Source organism: Ursus maritimus, unplaced genomic scaffold (genome assembly GCF_017311325.1).
Source record: "Ursus maritimus isolate PB19 unplaced genomic scaffold, ASM1731132v1 scaffold_9, whole genome shotgun sequence".
Classification (NCBI taxonomy): Eukaryota; Metazoa; Chordata; class Mammalia; order Carnivora; family Ursidae; genus Ursus; species Ursus maritimus.
Window position 1 is genome coordinate 13060200 of NW_024427107.1, and position 25940 is coordinate 13086139.

Sequence of the window (25940 nt, forward strand, 5' to 3'; positions counted from 1 at the left end):
GAAAACACAAACCTACAGATCTAACAAGCTGAATAAATTCCAAGCAGAATGAAACAAATTAAGACAAATCATAATTAAACATTCATAAACTAAAGACAAAGAAAAAATCTTGAAAACAGCAAGAGACACATTACTTATAGAGAAACATCAATTCAAATGATGGTGGGCTTTTCATCTGAAACCATGTAGGCAGAAGGAAGAGGTGCATCTTTCCAGTGCTGAAAGAAAAGACTGTTAACTGTGACTGTTATGTCTAACGAAACTACTCTTCAATAATGAAGAAGGAATAAAAATATTATAAGACAAAGAAAGGCTAAAAGAATTTTTTCCTAGGACAGCTATCAAGAAAAACTAGCTATAGACATTTCTTCAGACAGAAGGTCAAAGTTGAAAGAATCTTAGAGCATCAGGAAGAAGGAACAATAAGAACAGCAAAAATATAGGACATATAGTAGACTATTTTTTTCCTTAGGAGTTTTAGAAATCATATTTGATGACTGAAACACAAACTCTGACATCCGATACTCAAGACAATGATATGCAAAAGCGAGGAAAGTAAAGGGAGTTAAATAGAAGTGAGGTTGCCATACTTTACTGGAAATAAAACAATGTTAATATCACAACTGTTTGTCACATATGTATATTGTAATACCTAGAGCTACCAATATGAAAACTATACAAAGAAATATACTAAAAACACTGTGAATAAAATAGACATGGAATCCCCCCAAATCATTAAAGCAATCCATAGGAAGATAAGAAGAGAAACAGTAGAATGTTAATCAGAAAAAAATAAAAAGAAAGCAATCAATAAATCAATAAATGGTAGACTTAAGCACTAACATTGATAATTATGTGAAATACAAGTGGTCTACATATACCAATCAAAAGACAGGGATTGGTAGCGAATTAAAAAAAAAATCTCCAACAATATTTTGCTTACAAGAAAATCACTTCAAATTCAATAACATAAGTAGATTGAGTGATATATATATAACATAAATACACACACACACATATATGAGATACACACACACATGCAAAGATGAACAAAGAAAGTAGACATGGCAATATTACAATAAGATAGACTTCAGAGCAAAGGATATTACTAAAATTATTATCATTACATAATGATAAAAGGATCAACTCACCAGGAAGACATAAAGCTCCTAAGTGCATGCTCACCAAACAACGGTCTTAAAATACATGGAGAAAAACTAGAAGAGCTGAAAAGAGAAATAGATAAATCTATTCTATTTTCAACTATTTTAACAACTGTTAAATTGAATGATTGGTATATCATTGTGTATTCTTTCAACTTTTTGATTTGCCAAGACATTTTCTTAATAAAAAGTTGGTGGGACACAAATCTTGTTGGCTGTCTAGGGATTGGATGATCTTTTAGGTCCCTTCCCTCTGTGATATTCAGACACCACAGTTCAAATCTTGGCTCTGATATTTATTAGTTGTGTCCTCTGGGCCTCATTTTTTTTCTCATGTATAAAGATAAAGGCTTTGGAACAGTTCTAAAATTCCATAATGTCTTAAGGTCACCAGAAGTTGATTCTAAATCTCTCAGTAATCTGTTCACATCATGAGCAATCGTCACTGCCAGCACATTTTTCTTCCAACCTGAATCTTTCAAACAATGATCTAAGAACTTTCTTTCTTTTTATAGACCCAATAAAGAGAGGAGGAACAGAAAGACTTCTTCAATGTTTGGAAAATGTTCTTTGCCCCTCATTTATCTACTTTCCTAAGCCAGTCATTTCCATCAAGTCCAATCAATATATAATTATATTGTATACTATATGCAGTTATATTTACTGTCTGCAAGCCTCTTTAGCCTTTCCAGTGTCCATATTTAGTCGTCTTTTACTTTCTTTTATACCCTCTTCAAGGCCTTCAAGTTAGACCCAAGGTCTAACTAATACACTCAAATCACTCTGAGTTGTCTGACCAGTATGTTTTTTCCAAGGATAAGTCCCAAATTTGATCAGCATTCCAGACATAACACCACCGTTCCTATTCTAAGGTATAAAACTGAACGTGATTGTGAAGATTTATGCTGACAGGTGTATTTACTCTTAATGCAAAGCCCAGCTTTGGGAGCAGAGAACAGAGAACATATCTCCAGCATTAAGGTCTGGGTATCCTTAGGAGAGAGACTGCCCGAGTAGATTATTAGAGGAAGAACAGAATAGAAGTGATCAAAAATTTATGAGGCTAGGGTACATCAGACACATGGATTTCAAGTTGTTCATCATGACAAACAGAACACCTTAAGAAGCCTTTTTGCTTTTGTAGTTGTTCTTAATAAAGTATACATTTTAATTTTTTTGAAGGTTTCATCAAAATTATTTTTAATTGGTGCATAATATTGTATAACATGTTCTTCACATCTATTTTTCAAATTTTTTATTATGTTATGTTAGTCACCATACAGTACATCCTTAGTTTTTGATGTAGTGTTCTATGATTCATCGTTTGTGTATAACACCCAGTGCACCATGCAATATGTGCCCTCCTTAATACCCATCACTGGCCTATCCCAATCCCCCACACCCCTCCCCTCTGAAGCCCTCAGTTTGTTTTCCAGAGTCCATAGTCTCCCGTGGTTCATTCTCCCGTTGTTTACCCCCCCTCCTTCATTCTTCCCTTCCTTCTCCTACAGATCTCCCTGCTATTTCTTAAGTTCCATAAATGAGTGAAACCATATGATAATTGCCTTTCTCTGCTTGACTTATTTCACTTAGCATAATTTCCTCCAGTCCCATCCATGTTGCAGCAAATATTGGGTAATCATTCTTTCTGATGGCTGAGTAATATTCCATTGTATATATGGACCACATCTTCTTTATCCATTCGTCTGTTGAAGGGCATCTCAGCTCCTTCCACAATTTAGCTATTGTGGACAATGCTGCTATGAACATTGGGGTGCAAATGGCCCTTCTCTTCACTATCTCTGTCTCTTTGGGGTAAATACCCAGTAGTGCAATTGCTGGGTCATAGGGTAGCTCTATTTTTAACTTCTTAAGGGACCTCCACACTGTTTTCCAAAGTGGCTGTACCAACTTGCATTCCCACCAGCAGTGTAAGAGGGTTCCCCTTTCTCCACATCCTCTCCAACATTTGTTGTTTCTTGCCTTGTCAATTTTTGCCATCCTAACTGGCATAAGGTGGTATCTCAATGTGGTTTTGATTTGAATTTCCCTGATGGCTAATGATTTTGAACATTTTTTCATGTGTCTGTTAGCCATTTGTTTATTTTCATTGGAAAAGTGTCTGTTCATATCTTCTGCCCATTTTTTTATTTGATTATTTGTTTCTCGTGATGCCTACTCTTGCCATTATTATTCAACATAGTACTAGAAGTCCTTGCAACAACAATCAGACAACAAAAAGGGGTAAAAGGTATCCAAATCGGCAAAGAAGAAGTCAAAATGTCTCTCTTCGCAGATGACATGATACTCTATATGGAAAACCCAAAAGACTCCACTCCCAAATTACTAGAACTCATAGAACAATTCAGTAATGTGGCAGGATACAAAATCAATGCTCAGAAATTAGTTGCACTTCTATACACGAACAATGAGACTGAAGAAAGAGAAATTAGGGAATCGATTCCATTTACAATAGCACCAAAAATCATACGATATCTCGAAATTAACTTAACCAGAGAGGTAAAGGATCTATATTCTAGAAACTACAAATCACTCTTGAAAGACATTGAAGAAGACACAAAAAGATGGAAAAACTCCATGCTCATGGATCGGAAGAATAAACATAGTTAAAATGTCTATGCTACCCAGAGCAATCTACACTTTCAATGCCAACCCAATCAGAATACCAATGACATTTTTCAAAGAGCTAGAACAAATAGCCCTTCAATTTGTGTGGAAGCAGAAAAGACCCCGAATTGCCAAGGAATTGTTGAAAAGGAAAAACAAAGCTGGGGGCATCACGTTGCTTGATTTCAAGCTATACTACAAAGCTGTGATCACCAAGACAACATGATACTGGCACAAAAGCAGACACATAGACCAACGGAACAGAATAAAGACTCCAGAAATGGACCCTCGGCTGTATGGGCAACTTATCTTTGACAAAGCAGGAAAAAACATCCAGTGGAAAAAAGACAGTCTCTTCAATAAATGGTGCTGGGAAAATTGGACAGCTATATGCAAAAGAATGCAACTTGACCACTCTCTCACACCATACACAAAGATAAACTCCAAATGGATGAAAGACCTCGATGTGAGACAGGAGTCCATCAAAATCCTAGAGGAGAACATAGGCTGTAACCTCTTTGACATTGGCCACAGCAACTTTTTTCATGACACATCTCCAAAGGCAAGAGAAACAAAAGAAAAAATGAACTTGTGAGACTTCATCAAGATAAAAAGCTTCTGCACAGCTAAGGAAACAGTCAAAAAAACTAAGAGGCAGCCCACAGAATGGGAGAAGATATTTGCAAATGACACTACAGATAAAAGACCAGGATCCAAGATCTATAAAGAACTTCTCAAACTCAATACACGAGAAACATTTTAATTTTTTAAACAATTTTTTTAGAGTAGTTTTAGGCTCACAGCAAAATTGGGAAGAAAGTACAAAGATTTCCAATATACTCCCTGTCCCCTCACATGAAGAGTTTCCCAAATTATTAACATACCCCACCAGAGAGGTACATTTGTTACAATTGATGAAACATCATCGACACATTCTAATTACTCAAAGTTCACAGTTTACATTACAGTTCACTCTTGTACATTCTGTGGGTTTGGAAAAATGCATAATGACCTGTATCTGTCATTGTAGTATCACAAAGAGTATTTTCACTGCCCTAAAAATCCTCTGTGCTCTGCCTATTCTCTCTCCAATGCCCAGCTCCCTAGCAGCCACTTATCTTTTTATTGTTACCATATCATTTTTCCTTTTTTAGAATGTCATATAGTTGGAATCATACACTCTGTAGCTTTTTCAGATTGGCTTCTTTCCCACATAAAAATAAGTGAAACATTCCATCGTCTTGAAGTACAACAGTTTATTTAGCCAGTCATCTACTAAAGGGCATCTTGGCTGCTTCCAAGTTTTGGCAATTATAAATAAAGCTGCTTTCCACATCCGTGTATAGATTTTTGTGTGGACATAAATTTTCAACTCCTTTGGGCAAACACCAAGCAGCATGATTGTTGGATCATATGATAAGAATATGTTTAGTTTTGAAAGAGAACATCAGGGTGCCTGGGTGGCTCAATTTGGTTAAGCATCTGCCTTTGGCTCAGGTCATGATCCCAGGGTCCTGGGATTGAGTCCCACATCGGGGTCCCTCCTCAGCGGGGAGCCTGCTTCTCCCTCTCCTCCCCACTAGCTATCTCTGTCTCTCTCATACACAAATAAATAAATAAAATCTTTTAAAAACTAGAAATAAAATAAAGAGACCACCAAACTGTCTTCCAAAGTAGCAGTAGCATTTTGCATTCCCAACAGCAATGAATGAGAGTTCCTATTGCTCCACATCCTCACCAGAATTTGGTGGTGCCAGTATTCCAGATTTTGCCTATTCTAATGTATCTGCTTTTTGTTAAAGTTATATGTATGTTATCTAAGTATTTTCTCAAGCAGCCTTGAAAATTTATATTATTATTTAAAAGCTTAAGTTCTTATTTATATTCTTTATTATAAGCATATTCTTTAAAGATTTTTATTTATTTATTTATTTGACAGAGAGACAGCCAGCGAGAGAGGGAACACAAGCAGGGGGAGTGGGAGAGGAAGAAGCAGGCTCTCAACAGAGTAGCCTGATGCGGGGCTCGATCCCAGAACTCCAGGATCACGCCCTGAGCCGAAGGCAGACGCTTAACGACTGAGCCACCCAGGCGCCCCTATTATAAGCATATTTTTAAGCAGTTTTCTTTTTGCTCAAAGTTATTTTGTTGATACAAAAGAAATGGCTTTTAAACTTCACTTTAAGAAAAATTTTCATTCACTGATAATAGTTTATTATGACTGTTATTTTAAAATCAAGTACTAACCATTTAGAGGACTAAGTTACCAACCACACTAGAAAGAATATTAGGTTCTTGTAACTTTATTATGTATGTAGCATATGACCAAGTTTATAGACACTGTAAACTTAGCATCTGTTAATGAATGAAGAGGGAGAGATTGCTTATTTCTATAATATAAATATAAAGTTGTATCTCTGTTTAATGATGCTAGAAAAGACTTCTGTAGTCAATTTAGATATAAAAGTTCTGGATCCACTGTAAAAGGCACTTCATTTTATTAGGGTCAACTTGAGTCTTGAAGAAGTTACAGAATTTATTTAAGTATCTGCACTTAGCCTATGGCAAAGCCTGGCTTCCTTGTTTACAACTCAATGTTTTGTCTAGACCACTAGTAGCAAACTGGTTGTCCTCAAGCATTTTCATGCTCCACTCAATGATCTTCATAATTTAAATAATCAGGCCATAGTACTGTCCTTAGAACTTGGCAGAAATGGGCTCCTGTTCTGGATCTCACATTTTAGAGGAACTTCCTCTATTCTTAAAGCTATGTTTCTTTCTAAGAGGATCAGAAGTCTGTAGAACCAGAAACATGTCCAACTGGAGTCTATACCCTCTCCTTCTAGGCTGTGCTCTGGAATCCAGCAGCCCAGAGTTCCTTGCCCAAATGGTCCCAAACCCACTTCCAAGGTCTGTGTGAATCTCTTCTCCAGATTTGACTTCCCCCAGAGTGCACAAATGTGCACCTTCAGGCCTGAGACACAACTAAGGGACACTGACTGTAGAGAATATGGCCAGAGCTTAGGTGTAGGAACTGGCTGTCCATCTCTTTGCATGCAAGGCCCCACCTACATCAGATGGAGCCAGGAGTGAATAAAGCAGGAGGTGGGTGCACTCAGGCACTGGAGCTGGCTTTCTCAGTGGTACTTACGTTGGGCATGGAATTCTAAAGATCCCAAGAATTCTAAATTAGAATCTGGCCTTCCAGGTCATTGTTAGAGTAGGAGCTAGAACATATTTTATTAAACAATTTGTTGACTTGGTTTCTTTTTTTTTTTTTTAAGATTTTATTTATTTATTTGAAAGAGAGCTAGCATGAGTGGGAAGGAAGGATGGGCAGAGGGAGAGGGAGAAACAGACTCCCTGCTAAGCAGGGAGCCCGATGCCAGCCAGCTGATCCCAGGACCCCGAGATCATGACCTGAGCCAAAAACACACTTAACTGACTGAGCCACCCAGATGCCCCCAAAACTTGTTGACTTGGTTTCTAACCTGTCAATATTTAGACATAGGGTATGTGGACCTCCATTTATACTCTTATCCCAGACTTCACTAATGGTAGAGGCAGACCTGTTTGTCAGTGTTTAAACATTGAGAGAGTCACATTAAAAATCTCAATTTCTGGGGGCGCCTGGGTGGCTCAGTCATTAAGAGTTTGCCTGAGGCTCAGGGCGTGATCCCAACATTCTGGGATCAAGCCCCGCATCAGGCTCCTCTGCTGGGAGCCTGCTTCTTCCTCTCCCACTCTCCTGCTTGTGTTCCCTCTCTCACTGGCTGTCTCTCTCTCTGTCAAATAAATAAATAAAATCTTAAAAAATAAATAAAAATCTCAATTTCTGGGATGCCTGGGTGTCTCAGTTGGTTGGGCTGCCTTCCGCTCCGGTAGTGATCTGGGATTGAGTCCCACGTCGGGCTCCTTGCTTAGCAGGGAGCATGTTTCTCCCTCTGCCTGCCACTACCCCTGCTTGTGGCTCTGTCTCTCTTTCTCTGACAAATAAATAAAATCTTAAAAAAAAAAAAAAAGAAATCTCGATTTCTAGCTGTTCTTGGTATCAACCAGTGGTTTCCCCATAGCCACATCCTGGCCAATGGGTCTGCGTCCCCCAACCTGTTTCCTTCACTCACAAGTCCTGCCTGGACCTTATAGGCATTTGGGTTGTGAGCTGCCGTACCCTATTTCTAGAGCTGAATCTGAATTTCCCTTATTCTTCTAGCTTGCCTAGTACTAGTTATGAGTACTGTCCTGTAATGAACACTGAAGGTGATACACATCTCAGCCATCAAAATCACTTGCAACTCTGGAAAGCCATTCTAGGCAGGCTGGAAGGGAGTTGGGGAAGGAGCAGACTTGTGCAGAGGTGAGCAGGGATCTATGTGTTGAGATCTGGTGGACAAGTCCAGAAAGGGATCGCTTAATCACGGTTTTCAGCTAGAAAGAGCAAGTTTCTTACTGCTTTAACTGGCCTTCCTAGTTGCTGTGGGGGAATGGAGAGCAGATGCTTTTTAATCACCTTTAAAGAAACTTAAATAGAGTTTTATTTGGGGTGTAGGTGATACTGGAAACCTTCTTTCTCCATTCCCACCCTGGAAATTCTTCAACTGTGGGAAGCATCCCACAGTTGGAGACAAAAGTCTTTAAAAACCTGGTTGAACAAGCATTTTGTGTGCATGCATTTAAAGCAGAATCATCTGTCAGTCAATCACAGAATGTAAACACCTCTCAGTCCTTTGTAGTTTCCATTGCAGAGTGGAAAGGACAGGAAAGAGAAATTGAACCCAACTCCAAATATGACAGGGACAAGTGGGGACCTGGAGAAGTGGGGGTTTGGGGGCCAGGGGGTTCCAAAAGTATGACCTGGGTGGACCTTGTTTACTCCTAGATATATTGGGCAAAGGGAAGCATCTAGAATAGGCATCTTTCCAGGCAGCTGCAAACAGACTTTTCTCTTTACCTTATATATGTAGAGAGTTTGGGTGTCAAAACCTATTTTTAAAGGGAGTATTGGAGGCAGATCCACATACCCAGCTCATGACTCTTTGAGAACTGACTGTGGACTGTGCCATTGGACACCTGGGTTCTGATCTCTGCTCCTCACTTTGCTGTGTGGTTATCAGTGACCTCATCAAGCCATGGTTTCTGCACTTTACAGGATTGTCATGAGAGTACTAGATGGTATATGAGCAATTGTGGCATATGGCATACGACAGCTGGTACATGCTAGGTGATCCTTCAATGGCAGCTCCATTCTTTTCTTCTGAGATTAACCAAAATGAAAATTGGTTGGACCAAAACTGTGTCTTTGGCCTATAAACCAGTAAGTTCTGTGCCACTCTGAGATGACTCAGTCCAAGTTACTAGAGTCATGGAAACTGAGAAGTTTCTGTTTTGTGAAGTTTTAAGATTAGCATGGAGAAAAAAAAAAGTAAGATTTTTTTCTCTCATCAACTTCACATTAGGCTAATTAAGGAATATGTGAGTTGTTATTGCATAGTATCTGGGGTGGACTAACAAACAGAAGCTCTCCCACTGATTCTTGAAGAATTTGTGACTGCTTGCTTAAATAACAAGTAACACTAGAGTTGACTTTTCTTTCTTTCTTTTTTTTTAAAGATTTTATTTATTTATTCGACGGAGATAGAGACAGCCAGCGAGAGAGGGAACACAAGCAGGGGAGTGGGAGAGGAAGAAGCAGGCTCCTAGTGGAGGAGCCTGATGTGGGGCTCGATCCCAGAACGTTGGGATCACGCCCTGAGCCCAAGGCAGATGCTCAACCGCTGTGCCACCCAGGCGCCCCTAGAGTTGACTTTTCTAACACATTTCTTCAGTCTTTCAATAATGACAAATGCATCAGTGAAGAATGCATAAATCAGTACAAATGAATGTGTCTGTTCGGTGTGGAATAATAACCAAAAGGGTCTGTTGTACCTGATAGTATACTATCCCTTGATTTCATGCATGTATTGTTCAGGTACCAGGTTATCTTTTTTGTAAATTGAAAACCGCAAAGAATATTCTCCAAGCTTCAAAGTGTTCTACCTTTTACTGTCCCATAGATTGGCACAATGGGCTGCCCTGGTTGAGGAGAAAGTTTATTAGCACAAATGGATGGGATAGTCTTCCCCAGGACCAAGCCCTTGGAGGAGGGGAGAGCTCTGCAGGGTCAGGTTATGAAAGGAAAAGCAGTTGCCCTGGATTCCTTTACCTCACCCACCAGGCTTCTTTCCCATGTGGGGACACCTATCTAGACAGCTCATGTCAGGAATTAACTCATTTGACATATATTTATGAATACTATAAGAGGAAGATTATTCACTGGAACTTGTTAACATAACAAGTAAGACTTTATTCAAGACTATTGCAACAGGAGAGAGAGTTTGAACTCTGAACACAACAGGGGCAAGTACAGATTTACAGCTGAAAGGCATGGTGAGGGAGTGGATGGAACATTCTTAAGAGGAACTTGGTTAGGTGTCAACGATGGGTGGTACAGAGAGGAATTTGATTAGATATCAAGGTTGGGGAGATTCTCAATAAACTGGCTTAGCAGGGTTATTTACTAACACTGGATTCCATAGGCCAAAAATGTGTCCCAAGCATGAAGCCTAGTTGAAAAGAGCTCAGAAGAGCCTGACTAAAGCTTGTTCAAGGTGGGAGTCCTTGTCTATACTCTGCTACTTCCTGTGGTAGGAAAGTCTCCCTAAGAAAGTGACATCTGACTTAAAGAATGAGAAAGAGTTGGCTCCATGAAGAGAAGGAAAGAATAGTCTAGGCACAGAGAAAGAAAGGAGAATAGAGGAACAGCAAGAAATATTCTTGTTATGTTGTCCAGCTTCCCATTTGAGTTAGTATTTCTTCCTTTGTTCTGTGAATCTCAGAGATATTGCAGGCACATGGACCCAGGAGTCAGGAAACGTGTTACTGCTGTGCAGCCAACTGCTGATGTGGTTTCACTGAGATTCTCTGGACCTGAACTTCATTATTTAAAATTAAAAAAAAAATTGCAAGCATTTTGGGATGGGATTCTATTCTGGGACTGTCTACACATTGCAGGATATTTAGCATTATTGGCCTCTGTCCAGTCAATGCTGGTAGCAGTGTCCAAATACTGTGGAAACCATCCACCCCTCCCATACACACATTACCAGATGTCCCCCAAATGGAAAGGAAGTGATGCTACCTTCAGCTGGGGAACACCTTGTAATCACAAAGATTCCTGCTAGCTGTCATTTACCTTATTCTATTTGGACTGTAAATCCATTCTGGAAGAACCGACCTCCATCTTACTCCACTCTCCCTCCAAGCTTCCCCAGTACTCTGGCTTGCTGTGGTCAGCAATTACTTGCAGTACTTATAGGTTGCCTCAGGATCCAGAGAATTAGGTAGCTGCATAAGTACCATCTCCAATTCCTGAATGTGGGTCAAGGAGACAGGAAGTTCCAGCACCTTCTTCTGGGAATATTCTGTATGAACCAGAACCAGGAAAACCCTCCTTGTCCCTTGGTTAGTAGAAAAGGGATGGATAATAGCCCATCAGTTTATAGCAAGCAAGGTTTAAAGAAGAGGAGAAAACTTGAAATAGAATTTTCCAGAGTCTGACCATTACATTTTTTTCCTCTTTTCTTCTTTGGAAATTAAACTGCTGATCTTTCTAAGTGGTCCCTTACAATCTCTGAGATTTTGTTAGACTACATTTAGGCATCAAAATCCTCCTACAACAAGGAGAAGTAAAATCCCAAGTCCTAAAATATTGTATTTTCTCCTTGTGTGAATATTTAAATATACGAATTATGTCTATATACATATGTAACACGTTTTCCAAATTCTGTTCTATTCAGAGTAGGATATTTTGGACCTATGCTGCAGATAAATGTATGTTGATGTTTTACAGGATCTCCTGTGGTGTAGCTACTAAGTGGCAGCAATAAATAATAACCACCGGCTCTAATTGCTTAGAGAATTGCCAAGTGATAATCTGTGATGTAATTAAGTAAAAGAAACTAATGTTGTCTTTAACCACCTCCATAAAATAATTCCCCAGAGCTTTCATGCGTAGAGTCACCTTGAAGGGCAAAATCAGCTCCAGGCACACTCTATTCTTTGGAGGTTTTTTGCTTTGTTTTATTTTGTATTGTATTGCCCCATCAGCTATGATGAGCTTAGGTTTATTCTCTTATAAATATATTAAATGTTACCTTTTGTTTTGCTTCTGATTCCTAGCATTAAGTAGGGTGAAAATAAGTGGTTCTGTATGAGCCTCAGTAAGTGGGTCCATTGGAGCTCCCAGCCCTCTGGTTTATAGAGCAAAGGGGAGGGCATTACCATTCTTTAGTGTCCATGACCTGCCTGATTTGGGCTGGGTGGGGCTGGGTGGGTGTGCACGTGCATCTTCTTCTGGGAGAATTCTAGACACTCCCACATCTCTACTCTGATACGTCTGGTCCTGCCAATTAACTATTATAGTCACAGGACTCCAGGCTCCAGCTTTCATCTGAAACTTCCAAAGGGGATTTTTTTTTTCTGCTGAAGTTAAACACATGTCTGGTTGTGGAGGAAGTATAGGTGGGATTTGCAGAAAGCTTTTTCTCTCTGGGCCATGGGAATATATTTATCCTGGTTTCAGAAGCATGCTCAATCCTCTTATCATTATTGTGATTTGTGAACCATCACTAAGCATTATGGGAGTTGATCAAGACCCCAAACTCTTCCCATTAGGTTTATCTTTCTGTGTTCAAACTCAGAATGGTATAGACAGTGTTAAGGGTCTTTCTGAGCCTGATAGCTATGAAGGCACAGCAACCTTATATCCTTCTCTCCCTAAGAATCCAATAACCTTAAACTGTCTTAAGGAAGATAAAATAGTTGAAGGTTGATAGCCAGGTAGAAGAATGTCTACCTGAAAATCATCTAACAAGTTGCATTTCTGTCAGGGTAGATAATAAATATATAAAAATACACTATCTCTGAAAATAAGATTTCCCTTTCTGTTACATAATGATTTCCTGTGGCTCTCTCCTTTTAATCTTCCGTGAATTTGATTGCTTGCTGCTGTTTCAGTAGCTTATGATTAAGGAGGCTAGAATTTTAAAGAGGGGAAAGGATAAACCAACTTTGAAAACTTCAATCAGATTGCAGACTCTCTAAATTCAATCAGTCTCTATTAAATCTTCTGATGTGAATTATCCATATTTTTCAGGGTTGAGATTCCTAATTACAGGCAACTAATTTTAGACCTTTGGGAATTCTCAGTCTTAAGATATTGTTAACCTCTTTATTAAGCACAGAGATTTGGAGTTTTCATTGGAGTAGGCAGTTTTCTGCATTAATTAAAATTATGAGAGGTTGCATACTTCCATCTTAAGTCACAGGTGTGCCTTCCATGAAATGCAACATCTATAGAGTTGTTTTGCTAATGTACTATTTAATTCAAGTTGCCTTGCACGCTATTATCAAGGTTTATGATTTTGGAAAGGAACCTCTTGATTGCAAGAGTGTCAGCAGCATATCACCAAAGTGGAGATGCTCAGGAGGTAAAATCATTCAAAGCATTGTAGTATTATGGGATAGATGTTTTCCTAAGATAGCTTCTCATCTTACTGTCCAATTTCTTATCCTGAAAGTGATATTGTTGTTATAAGAGCCAGACAGACTGACAGGAAAGAATATTCTATTCCAAGTAGTGACTAGAACATCACTATGAACCCTATGCAACATCTACAAATGTCACTTGAATTCCATTGGAAGTAAGCAATGTGATTATCCACATTAATTCGCTCATATCAAGGGAGATCTTGCTGTCTGTGACCTCAGTTAAGCTGATATGATCCTAGCTCTGTGATTAGTATTTAATATTAGGTACTTATTTGCATCCTTGAGACTCTTCCTAGTTTTTACTTTTCTGAAGCTCCTCAGCCAGGGGCGTTACCAGAAGAGAGAAGCATGAAATTAATTTTTCATAGTCATTTACTAATGGATGGAATGCTCATAACTCACTTCCATTGGGGTGGTTTTGAATTCTTCAGTGGCTCCCTATAGACCTTGGATCAATGCCCATCTAGAGAGCTGGATGAAATAAACCCTTTCCTCACTTACATCTCAGGGTGTCTTAAAGTGTTATTTAGGGACCAGTTCTTTCCCAGTGGGCTAAGAATCTCATGGTATACCAGACTTCTATCTAGAAACATTCCCATCTAGCATTTATTATTAACTCTTCTAGATTGTCATTTTCATAGTCTTAATTAATGACATTTCTAACCTTATGTGAATGCACGCATGGCTCTTTCCTAAACCGAAATCAAATCTTCAAGCCTAGTTTCCTTTCCTTTTCTTGGATATATGTTACTCAGTAGCACATTATTCCATAAATATGAGCCATAATGGCAAAGGTGCCTAAGGACACACATCTGACACTGCTACCCTTAGGAATGAGCATAAGAGACATTGAAGAGGAGGAAAATCTCCCTGCTGGGGCTCGCAAAGTGAGTTTTGTCCATTTTCACTGTTTCAGAACATCCAACAGTTTTGTTTAGCACCTGCCTTTCTTCCTTCACTAAGCATCATTTGTTGAGTACTTACTATGTGTGGGTACTGGTGATTGCCAGGGATTCAAAGACAAATAATACACTCCCAGCTCCGACGAAGCTCATAGTCTAGGCTACAGAGGCAAGTGGTCTCTAATGAATAGGACAGGAAATATTCTTGCTTGCAGACATGGCATCAATTTAAGGAGGGATTTCATCACTTGTGTGGCAAGAATATAGACCCCACATGACCATGCATTCCTAGGCACCCTCTTGACAACCCTGATGTCAAATCATGTTAATACTCACATCAACACTGTGTGTCATTCTTATTATGTAAGATCCTTTGTAAGATACAACTACAGCATCGCTGACTTTCTTCTGACTTGACAGAGTTCCTTTCGTCTTAATTAGTAGCACTGTCCTTCCTCTCTTGACACCTCCATGTAATCTGTAACTAAATCCTGGGTACTCATTTCTGCAGTTCTTCCCACATCTCTATCATTTCCATTCAGCTCTCGCCTAATGCCTTGTAGTCACCTCCTCCTAATTCGTCTGTGTGACTCCAGTCTCCCAGATGGCAGTCCAAATCCCCTAAAGCATAATTGCCACTGCCTCCCCACTCTGCCTAAACACTCAGTGGTTCTCCCATCAAGCAGAATGAAGACAAGTCACAACCCCTTTTCTGACTATATTTCTGAATTTTTTTCACTTTGTTCCACAGCACAGGCAAACATGCCATTGTTCCCAATACATAGCTTCTGTGCTCTCAACTCTTACTGTTGTATATATGGCTCCTTCCACCCTTTCCCTTCTATGTCCAGTGTCCAAACCTTCCCATTCTTCATAGCCCAGTTGAAGATGTCCCAACCCCCCCTCCAGCCATAAGTGATCTCTTTTTCATTATTCCCAAACACTTTGCAACCCCTATTACTTTCTATCTGATACGATATTCACTTATGTAATAATGAAAACCACTGTGACTATTAGCACCTTCTATGGATTGTCATGAGCCAGTTGCTCTGTGGTGGCTTTTTTATACATTATCTTACTTTACCATTACTAGTAGCATAGGTGCTGTGATCCTCCTTCTGCAGATGAGAAAACTAAACCACAGAGAGATAAATAACTTACTAAGCTCACATAGAACAGTCAGGATTTTAATCAGAGTCTGCCTAACTCCAAATCTCACTGCTTTCAATGATTATACTTCATTTACCTCCCCTATACATATTTTTAAATAACCCCTACCAGTTTCCACCTACTAGCAGAAAAGGGGGAAAAAATCCTTTTATCTTACATGTTTCCCATAAAGCAGAACTTTGTTAATTATTTGAATAAATGCCTCCTGACTCCTTATCCAGTTCCAGGTACTTCAAAAAATTTAAAAGAAGACATTGAATGATAAAAATTTGCATTGCATTATCTGGGGGTGCCTGGGTGGCTCAGTCACTTAAGCATACAACTCTTTTTTTTTTTTTTTTTTTTTTTTTTTTGAATTTCACTTGAAACTTTATTAAGGTCTCATTACTCATTTGCATCTCACTCTTCAAATTTTTGCTTTTCTTCCTCCCTCCATTCCTTTCTTTTGGATGTTTAAGCATACAACTCTTGATTTCAGCTCAGATCATAATCTCAGGGTCGTGAGATTGAGCCCTATGTTTGGCTCTGTGCTTAGTACTGAGCTCGGAGTTTGCTTAAGACTCTGTCTCCCTCTGTTCCTCCCTCCCCCTCTCAAATAAATAAATAAAATCTAAAATAAAAAAACAAATTGCACTATCTATTTAAGTGAGCAGATAGTTGCATTTGGTCTTAATTTCATTCTCTTCAATTTTAGGGAGAATTTGAAGCACTGGGTCAAATGCAATGAAAACATAGGTTTTATCTACTCAAACCATTTCTTCATTTAAGCAAAAAATAACTGAATGTGATGGAAGACAACTTCTAGGGGAATTAACTTTTAATTTTGAGTTATTGTATGTGTACACACACAGAGAAACACACACATGATTTATATTCTTGTTTGCCACAGAAACACAAACAAGGAAGAACACTAGCAGATTGGAATTTGAGAGCTTTAGTTTCAATGTCATTTGAATGCTGAGTATGAATACTTTACAATCTTGTGTATGTAGCGAGAGATGGATAGGCTTGTCAGGATTGGTCTGCAGAAGTATAACCTCTTTTCTTCAAGCTTTCCTTGAGTGACAAAACACTGATTTCACCATTTTCATCTTTATTTTCTCTATACTAGTTCTAAATGAGAGCCCTGTTCTTAGACAAGATCATTACCCTTTTGTGTTCTTTCCTCTATAAGCAAATGGTTGGGTAGGAAGTGAGTTTGAGCCAAGGATGAGTGCCCCATGCTCTTTCCATGTATTGCTGTCATACTTGGTAGAGATAGACAAACATTAGAATTGACTGTACTTGTTTTTATAAGATACATCCCATTTAGGTTGAGAGTCTGTCATCTGAACTGAACTAAGTATTCAGAAAGCAGATGACCTGCTGTAGCTTGCCCCTTATCTAAATGCCACACATAGGAACTGGGGCCAGATATGTTACGTTTGAATGGTATTGAATACATTATTCCTTTTATCTGAAGCTGAGGCTTTGAGAACCAGATATTCCCATATTACAGCTAATAATAAACCAAGAGGCAACTCATTATTCTGGTGTTACAAGGATATTCTTGTGTTAACACAAATCCAGAAGTTTTCTTCACTGACAGGAATAGGATAAAATTAACAGAGATAAAAAATTAATTGCAAGGTGTTCTCCCTTTCCTTTTTCATTCATTCTTTCTTTCTCCTTTCTTTCTTCCCTGATCTCTTTTTCTCTTTCTCCCTTTCTCTCTACTCTTGAAAAGATGAATCTCATCAAGTCATGTGAGACAGAATTAAGTCCAGGCCACTGTTCTCTGGGTGATCATCCCTGCTGAGAAAAGTAATTGTCTAATTTACTTTCTAGCTAACATTCAGGAAAGTAAATGTAATATTAAGCTCTTGCAAATATTAAGTCTACTACAGCAAAGTTTATAAAAAATATGTTTATATATTTTTTAAGATTTTATGTATTTGTTTTGGGGGGGAGGGGAAGAGGGAGAGAGGGAAGCAGACTCCCGGCTGAGCAGGGAGCCCAATGCGGGGCTCAATCACAGGACCTTGGGATCGTGACCTGAGCTGAGGCCAGACGCTTAACCGACTGAGCCACCCAGTCACCCAAATTTAAACATTTTTGTTAGCATCTTCCTTGCACCTAATATTTTCAAAACACAGTTGTTTTTTCTTACTTTTCCTTGATTACCCCATTAAGAAATATGTTCATTTGTTTCAGTGCACAATGACACACAGAGACTGTCCAGCTAAACCTTGAGTCATATAAGAATTATTAGAACTCATTTAGAAAAATATATCACCAGAATTCCCATCTGAGACCATGGTTTGAAAACCCTCAGCCCTAGAAGAGGAGGAAATAAGTTCCCCTAGACAGAACACAATTGAATTTTGTACACTTAATGTCCTGCTACCATCACCACCATGCAAGCAGTATGACCAAGAGGGTTACCCCTATAGTTCCTGCAAGTACAAATACTGCCTTCTATTGGGATGTGCTTTCCAATTCACAAAGCTTTTTTGCACATCGTTTTGCATAATTCTTGCAACAAGCCTCTACACGGAGGAGCAGGAAATTAGCCTTTACTGAACTTCAGCCCTCTACGAGTGGTCACATATTTGGTGGGGGGCAGAGCCTGGATGTCAAGCCCTGTAGTACAAGCCCTTTTGCCAGTTTACCGAAATAGGGTTCTTCCCCTGTCCAGAGGCCAAAATGCATTAGAAGAGATACAGATGGAGCACATGTTCCTCTCCACCTTGGCTTGGACATCATTATCAGATAAGGGGAAAGCATAGTCGATAACTATGAGAACCATGCCATGATTATTTTAATAATTACACTTTGAAAGAAGTCTCAATGGGATGAAGAGATATAAAAGCATGCTCAGATGCAATGTTTCTGCATTTGAAAATAAAACATAGATATTTGATAGCCAACTATTTGCAAAAGCATTTTGTGGTTTAAGGACTTTTAAATATTCCCAAGAAAAAAACTGTAAACACTTGATGATATTGAGCATGAAGTTAAGAGGTTTTGAGACAGAGCCGGCCTAAAAGCTTTAACTGCTAATATTAAGAGACTTCTTGCCGCAACAGAAAACTTAGAATAAGAATATGCACTGTGATTTCAGAGTGATTAAGAGGCTTCCCACTCTTCCTTTTAAGAAACAGTCTCACTGGTAAGCCTGTCGTATCTCTACATGGTTATCTGATCACATATCACAGCTTTGTTCTTATGGGAGTCTAGGATCTAGGTTCTAGGTTCTAGGTTCTAGAATTTTACTAAAAATTGAAAGCACAAAGGAGTCACTTCTTGAAGCTTAGAGATCTTCTCACTGGTAAAAGGCTTACTATTTTCCACTATTTTGTATCTCATTTGTATTATGCTGTTGCTAAATTTTAAAGCCTCAGGTAACAATATTGGATGCTCCACTCATAAAAACAATGGAACCTAATAATGAGCCACTATTTCTAATCTCTAAATGCTCACAGTATAATGTTGAAAACCCTTAGATAAACCGTGAGTAAGTCCTAATGAATATAAATGTATTATCCTTTGAGAGGGGGAAGTTGACGTTTTCTACTAACTGTTTAATAATACAGTTCTTTACATTTCATTGACAATTTGTAGTTTATATAGTGCTTTCATATATATTACCACATTTGTGCTTTTAATTATCAATCAAAAACTGATACAGTCCATAACTGACTATATAAATGCCATGCAAATTATAGAAAAAGGGTAAAAAGCTCTAAATATCCATTTTCATCTGTTCCTTTTGACACAAGTGATAAAATACTCTGATGGAATTGTGATTGTAGACAATACAGAAAATATTTTTTTTTCTAGGACTTATTAAGCAATGTAAAAATTTAAACAAGTTAGTAGAATGAAGAAATTCTGGAAATGTCTTCTCCTGCTCACATTTCTACAATTTATTTAGGATAGCTGAATTGTTCATGACCATTTTGGTTTGCTTAGAAACCTTGAGAGAAGATTCATAGAAACTTACCATGACAGATTACAAACTCTAGTAAGCACTTAAAAAACCTTTTTATTTAAAGCAATTTTAGATTTATATATTATTATGAAGATAGCATAGAGGGTTTCCCTATACCCTGCATCTAGTTTCCCCTATTATTAACATCTTTATTAGTATAGTGTATTTACTACAACTAATAAACCAATATTGATACATTTTCATTTACTAAATCCATAATCTATTCAGATTTCCTTAGTTTCTACCTGATATCTTTCTTCTGTCCCAGGATCCCACAAGATACCACATTGCATTTAATCTTCATGTCTTCTTAGGCTTCCTCTTGGATGTTACAGTTTCTCAGACTTTCCTTGCTTTTTAATGAACTTGACAATGTTGAGGCATGTTGGTCAGGCCTTTTATAGAATGTTCCTCGATTGGAATTGGTCTAATGTTTTCCTCTTGATTAATCTGGGGTTATGCTCTTTTGGGAGGAAGATCTCAGAGGTAAAGTGCCGTTTTCATTGCCGTATCAAGGGACAGTACTATCAACAGAAGTTATCTCTGTTGATGTTGGCCCAAATCACCTACCTGAGGTAGCGTTTGTCAAGTTTCTCCAGGGTAAACTTACTTGTTTGCCCCTTTCCATACTGTGCTCTTTGGAAGGAAGCCATTATGCTCAACCCACACTTAAGGAGTGGGATTTATGCTCCAACCTCCTTGAGGGAAGAGTATATGCATAAAATATTTGGTCTGAGAAGTATTTTTAAATTATAAAAACCTGGGTGGATTTCATGAGTCAAAAGTGTTGTAATGAGGAATGAAGAAAAAGATTAGGAAATCCATATGAGGAAGCCAAGAAGTAAGGAATTCAAGATAATGATCATAGCTACAGTACGAGATGAGATTGCTCTCCTGAACAGGGGTTAAACTTGATAATTCGAAACACATTCCATTCAGCTTTTTCCTGCTTATCCAGTTCCTCTGGAAAAGTGAAGCATTTGAACATTTGGAAACTGTAATAAAGTCCAGAATCATTTCACTTTTCTCTTGAGATCATCCCATAAATAGAATACTTCATTCACTGACAAATGCTTATCCTGCAGTAAAGTTCTGGTGTTGAAAATGCATAAAATGTTTTCCACATTTCCAGACAGAGTTCCATATCTTTTCTTGGGAGTGAATACAAGTGGATAAGTGATGAGAAGAGGTGCTATCTCTACTTTATGCTGTTGCACTTGACTTGGTTAGCTTACCCTCTGATATCGGACAGCTATTGTTGTGTAACAAATCATCTCCAAACTCAGTGGCTTAAAAAAGTAATCATTTATTATCGCTCACACATCTGTGAGACAGCTTGAGTTTATCTAGCCTGACTTCAGCTGGGTGGCTCTGCTTCTCATGAAGATCTGCTAGTTGGCTGGGGAGTCACTGATTTGTGTTCCTCAATCTTCCCTTTGGTCCAGCACTCTAACTGAAGCATGTTTTACCATGGCAATGCCCAAAGGCAAAAGAACAAGTAGTAACATTTGTAACCTATCATACTCTTATTTCTTGAAGCACCTTCTCTCTTGTTTTAACTTAATACTGTCTTGATCCTCTTATCTTTTATTTCTTTAATTCTTCTTCCTTTGACTCAATACTATAAATAAGCTCTTCCTAAGTCTTAGCCTTTTAGTCCTGACTTTCTCCATGTGTGTGCTCTTCCTAAGAAAGCTTATCCATGGTCAGACTTTCTAATTCACTAATGGCCATTTCCAGTTTACTGTTAGGCATTTCCATATTTTCGTTATCTGTAGTCCCCTGCTCCATTTAATGTTTGCTCCCAATATAAAGCTGTGTGTCTGAAAATGACTTTGGTCTTTATATTATGTTTGATGCGGATGCAAAAACAAAAACAAAGTTCTAATGAAAACCTATCCTACATTAATCGGAATTTGATATCTCTTAAAGTTAAAAAAGAACACATCTGAAAGAAAACAGTAATGATGAGAAGAGTATTAAAAACCATTTCCTATGAGAAATAGTTAATGTTACTAATATATATCTTTGTAAAGATTTTATTTATTTATTGGACAGAGAGAGACATAGCGAGAGATGAAACACCAGCAGGGGGAGTGGGAGAGGGAGAAGCAGGCTCCCAGCAGAAGAGCCTGGTTAGGGCTCAGTCCCAGGACCCTGGGATCATGACCTGAGCCGAAGGCAGACGCTTAACGACTGAACCACCCAGGCGCCCCTAATATTTTTTTAATCTAAGATTATCCAGTGAATCATGATCACCATGTTTACATAGTTGAAGCTATGTGACATGGGAAGACCTGAGGTTTTTCTTTTGTAGCAAAACTACACCCAGTAAGTAGATTTGGAAGAGGAAAATTTTAGCTTGATAGAAAGAAAAAAATTTTACTAAACAGAACCGCACAGAAGCAGAATGGGCTGTATATCTTTATTTTTTCAATTGTTGTCACTCGTCTTTCCTGAAATGTCTTGCTTCCCCTTCTCCCAATTATCCATCAAAATCCTATCCATCCTTCAAGATTTATCCCAAGCTTTCATCACTCCATAAACTCCTCCCTGACTACTCAGATTTTATTGATCTCTTTCAACTCAATGTTGCTAATTTCCTAGCCTACCCCAACTAAATCAAGGGCTCTTTGAAAATAGAAATAGAACATATTATTTTATAACCTTAAATATAAAACACAATGCTGAGCTTATAATAGACATTCAGTAAATTCTTACTGATTTACTGTTCAAATGTTCCAGATTTCTAATCTGGAATCATTAAAGTTGGTTAGAATTTGAACTAGGCTGAAATGACCAAGAACCTGATCATTTCACACTAATTTCACAGAGGAGATGCCTTCTGATTTTAACAGTAAACCCAAAGGAAGTAATGAATTTTGCCATTACTTGCCATGCAAGCTTATATTTTCCTACTTACCAAAAAAGGCACTGAATTTAGAGATCCTCTAAGATTTTAGATTTATAGCTCAGATAATCTGTTGGGAGAATTAGCAGAATGAAAATGCCATCATTTCTTCATGTCTGAAAATTATTTCACACAAAAATCATCTGATGAATGGAAATATCTGATATGGAGAAACACATACAACACCGGAGAACTGTCACTCTCGTTTATATTCAGGTCTGCCTGTTGTCATAGTTACTGATGCACTCAAAGCGATTTCCCTCCTGAATCACACTCTGCAAACCTTCAATGAAAATAAGCTATTCTTCCTGTTTTATTTTTCTCTATCCAAGAACTGAAGCTAAAAAATAGCATCAATTGCATGGATGTTTTTGTACTTTTAGCAAGATTTTAAACATATGAAAGGAACAGGGTGTTTAATCAAAATAAGTGCCTCTGATTGAGGTCTCACCTCATTTGTTCAGCAATGATTCACTGAGGAGCTAGGCGCTGAGGACACAACTGTGATTATGGCCCTGTTGCTGCCCTACAAGTGAACAGAGCTCTGTGAGGAAGAGAGCAGAGTAAGGGATGCATTTCAGTGAAATCCAATCAGTTTGTGCCAGAAGCAGAGGATGGAAGCCAATGGAAACACTAAAGAGAGATACTTCATAAAGTTCAGGGTGGGTGCTGATGCAGTCGGATCAAAGGGAGGTATCCATCCTGTGAGTCTTGAAGCATAATTCCTGTGAAGTTTAGCAAATGTATTTTCAGTCACTTTGGGTAGAGGACACCCGTGTTACCCTGAAGGTCAGGCTCATGGAGCAGTGGCGTGAGGCAGCCATCCCTCTACATACAGATCACCTGCTAATATTCACACACTGCCTCTCCTTTCTGCTTTGGCTACAGGAACTCCTTCACAGACATCCTCCGTGCCATCCTACTGTCCCTGGAAGTCCTTATCGAAGATCCGGAGCTTCAGATAAATGGCTTCATTTTAATTATAGACTGGAGTAATTTTTCCTTCAAACAAGCCTCCAAACTGACCCCTTCAATCCTCAAACTGGCTATTGAAGGGCTGCAGGTATGTTCAACAAACATAGAGGGCGAGCCCGTATGACGATGTCCTTTTTTCTTATTTCAACCAAAGTAATATTTGTCCTTGGGAATAGGAAGGAAAACTTAGATACAGTTCATCTGTGAATCCTCCATATTTTCACTTCAGCCTGAGTCAGAATTTTTTTTAATTAGTCTTCATTTTCATTAACAGCACCAAATTACTGTTACCACAGGCACAAATTACCTACTGTAGCAATTATGAATAAAGCTCAGAGATGTTTAGCCTAATCCATCTGAGAGCTCACAAAAATGAAAACTAGAAAACATCTGCTCTAAGAGCATGTCTTATATAGGGGTGGCAAGGGGGCTTTCCAGGGTTTCTAGAAGCAGTTTTGCACTGAGGAAAGGCATCCTATGGATCCTCACTCCCCAGAATGCACTGTGTTTGAAGTGTTTGTACTAAAGTAAATCACTTCGGCTCCAACAAAGGAAGCAGACAAATCTCTACTTCTTGTTCGTATGACCAGTTGTCAGGACTTTGGGGAGGGGGATTTTGTGTAGTGTGGAGGTTGGGGTAGTTAGCCTCTGGGGTCCCTTCTACGTTTAAAAACCAGTGATTCTATGAAAAGTAACAAACTCAGAGGGACAATCTTGCGTAGCTTCTTGGTGACAACATTATTATAATTGTACTACAAGATAAAGGCACAGTTCAGGAAGACTACTACTCATGTCCCTTCTTAATTTTGTAGGAAGATTGACTCAGTGGGGACACCGCCCCATAAGTGGCCATTATGTGTAGAAAGCAAAATATTTGCTAATTCTCAGATCAGCAGCTGTTACTCATTCTCTTCAAAGGGCAAAAGTAGGAGACCCATTTCCATTACTCATCATACTCTAGTGTGATGTGTTATTGATGGGTCTGTTTCTCAGAATAAACTATGGCTTATTCATATTTGGCCTCCAACAAATATCAGCAGCATGTGGGCCTCTGATGAATGTGTTTATTGAATGGATCTTATTTTATTGAGATGGTTTCCCATTTCAAGGGTAGGAGAAGTAAAGCAGGCATTTCAGAAGAGGAGGAACAAGTACACATTCTTCCACGAATGCCACATTATCCTGGGAGGCTACATCATGCAGTGTATTGGGGGCACATTTTTGAAGTTGCTTTTGCATTTCTAGACCTTGTGGAGTGTCCTGCCTTGCCTCAGTCATACCAATCATAGACCAGTCTGTTCTTCACTATCAATCACTTACTGTCAATTTCAGCTCCTTTTCTCCAAACTCCTCTCATCTGAGTCTCTGAACGTCTGACCTCTCTCTCTTTATGGCTTTTATCCAAAGTTTTAGAGCAAGCTGCAAGGTTTATTTCATGCCCTATAATTGTGCTGACCATAATTCCAGGATCTTCTGTGGTAGTATAAGCTTCATTTACTTTTATCCTTTTTTAAAAAGATAATTCATTACATGTGTAAGTAGCTGTGATTCAAGCTCTGTGTATTTATAAGATTTTTTTTCATAAATCAGGAAAGAAAATGTCCTTTATCCAACCCTGTGCTCCAATTTTTCTTTCTGAAAATGTGTGGATTATATAATATGTCCCTTGCTAACTTCACCAGGCTGATGTCGGTCTTACTGAGTTAATGCACGTGAACGTGTTTTAAAAGGTAAAGCTATACATAAGCTCGTAAGATATTTTTGTGAGAAATACTAGATGACCTCTTGTGGGCAAGGTGGCTCCCATCTGGGGCTTTACTTGTACCAGGGCCTGGGATGATTCACACAATGTCCAATTCTGGTTAAGGAATAACTTCTACTGGGAGAAGGGGAGATGCATGAGGTCGGGGTCATAGTGGAGAGAAGGTACTTCCTCCCACCATCTCACTAAGCAATGGCCTGAACCTCTTCACTACTCTCCCCTTATGTAAGCTCCCTTGACTGTGGCAAAGTATCAGGCCAATCTGGAGTCAGGCTATCTGGGTTGGAATACAGTATTTTCTAGGAATTCTGCCAGTGAAGACCTCGGAACCCTGAGGAAGGTGCATTCTCTCCTGCTAGGAGAAGGTAGCCAATGGTTCCAGGAGAATCTGAGCTTGGGTATAGTTCCTCCATCTAAGATATGGGCTCCTTGGACCATCTAGCTGTTGTCTTGGCAACTGTGAAGAATCCCTCAGGGTCACTGCAGACAGGTGCTACTTTTGCTTCACAGGGGACAGTCAGCTCTAGCCTTCCAATGACAACTTCTCACACTAGGCTTTCCTCTCTCCAGCTTTGGAGACATTCAGGTCTCCCCCTCTACTGGCTCTCCCAGTGATCTGTCTTCATTGCAGGGATTGTTTTTACCCACAGTGTAGCCATTAAACCCCTTTGACATTTCCAAAAAGTCATAACTGGCACTAAGCAGAATTCACACCTTCATGCTTACACTTGTGTGTACAAGGAAGATCCAATACAGGGCTCCATTTGTCAGCCATGAAGATTCAAGATAAATTCTACAACACAGTTGATGGGGTGAAGGCGTAGACTCTTGTGGAGAAAGGGGAAGCAAAGCAAGGCCAGTGTCAGTG

The 25940-nt window shown here is 38.9% G+C and overlaps 1 protein-coding gene across 1 annotated transcript in view; it reads left to right on the forward strand.

Moving 5' to 3' along the window:
* CLVS1 (clavesin 1) overlaps positions 1 to 25940 on the forward strand; it is a 165806-nt gene that overhangs the window by 47104 nt on the left and 92762 nt on the right. Inside the window, exon 2 of the mRNA XM_008706729.2 lies at positions 23224 to 23398. Within this exon, the coding sequence (XP_008704951.1) occupies positions 23224 to 23398 (175 nt within the window). The remainder of the gene's footprint in view (positions 1 to 23223; positions 23399 to 25940) is intronic.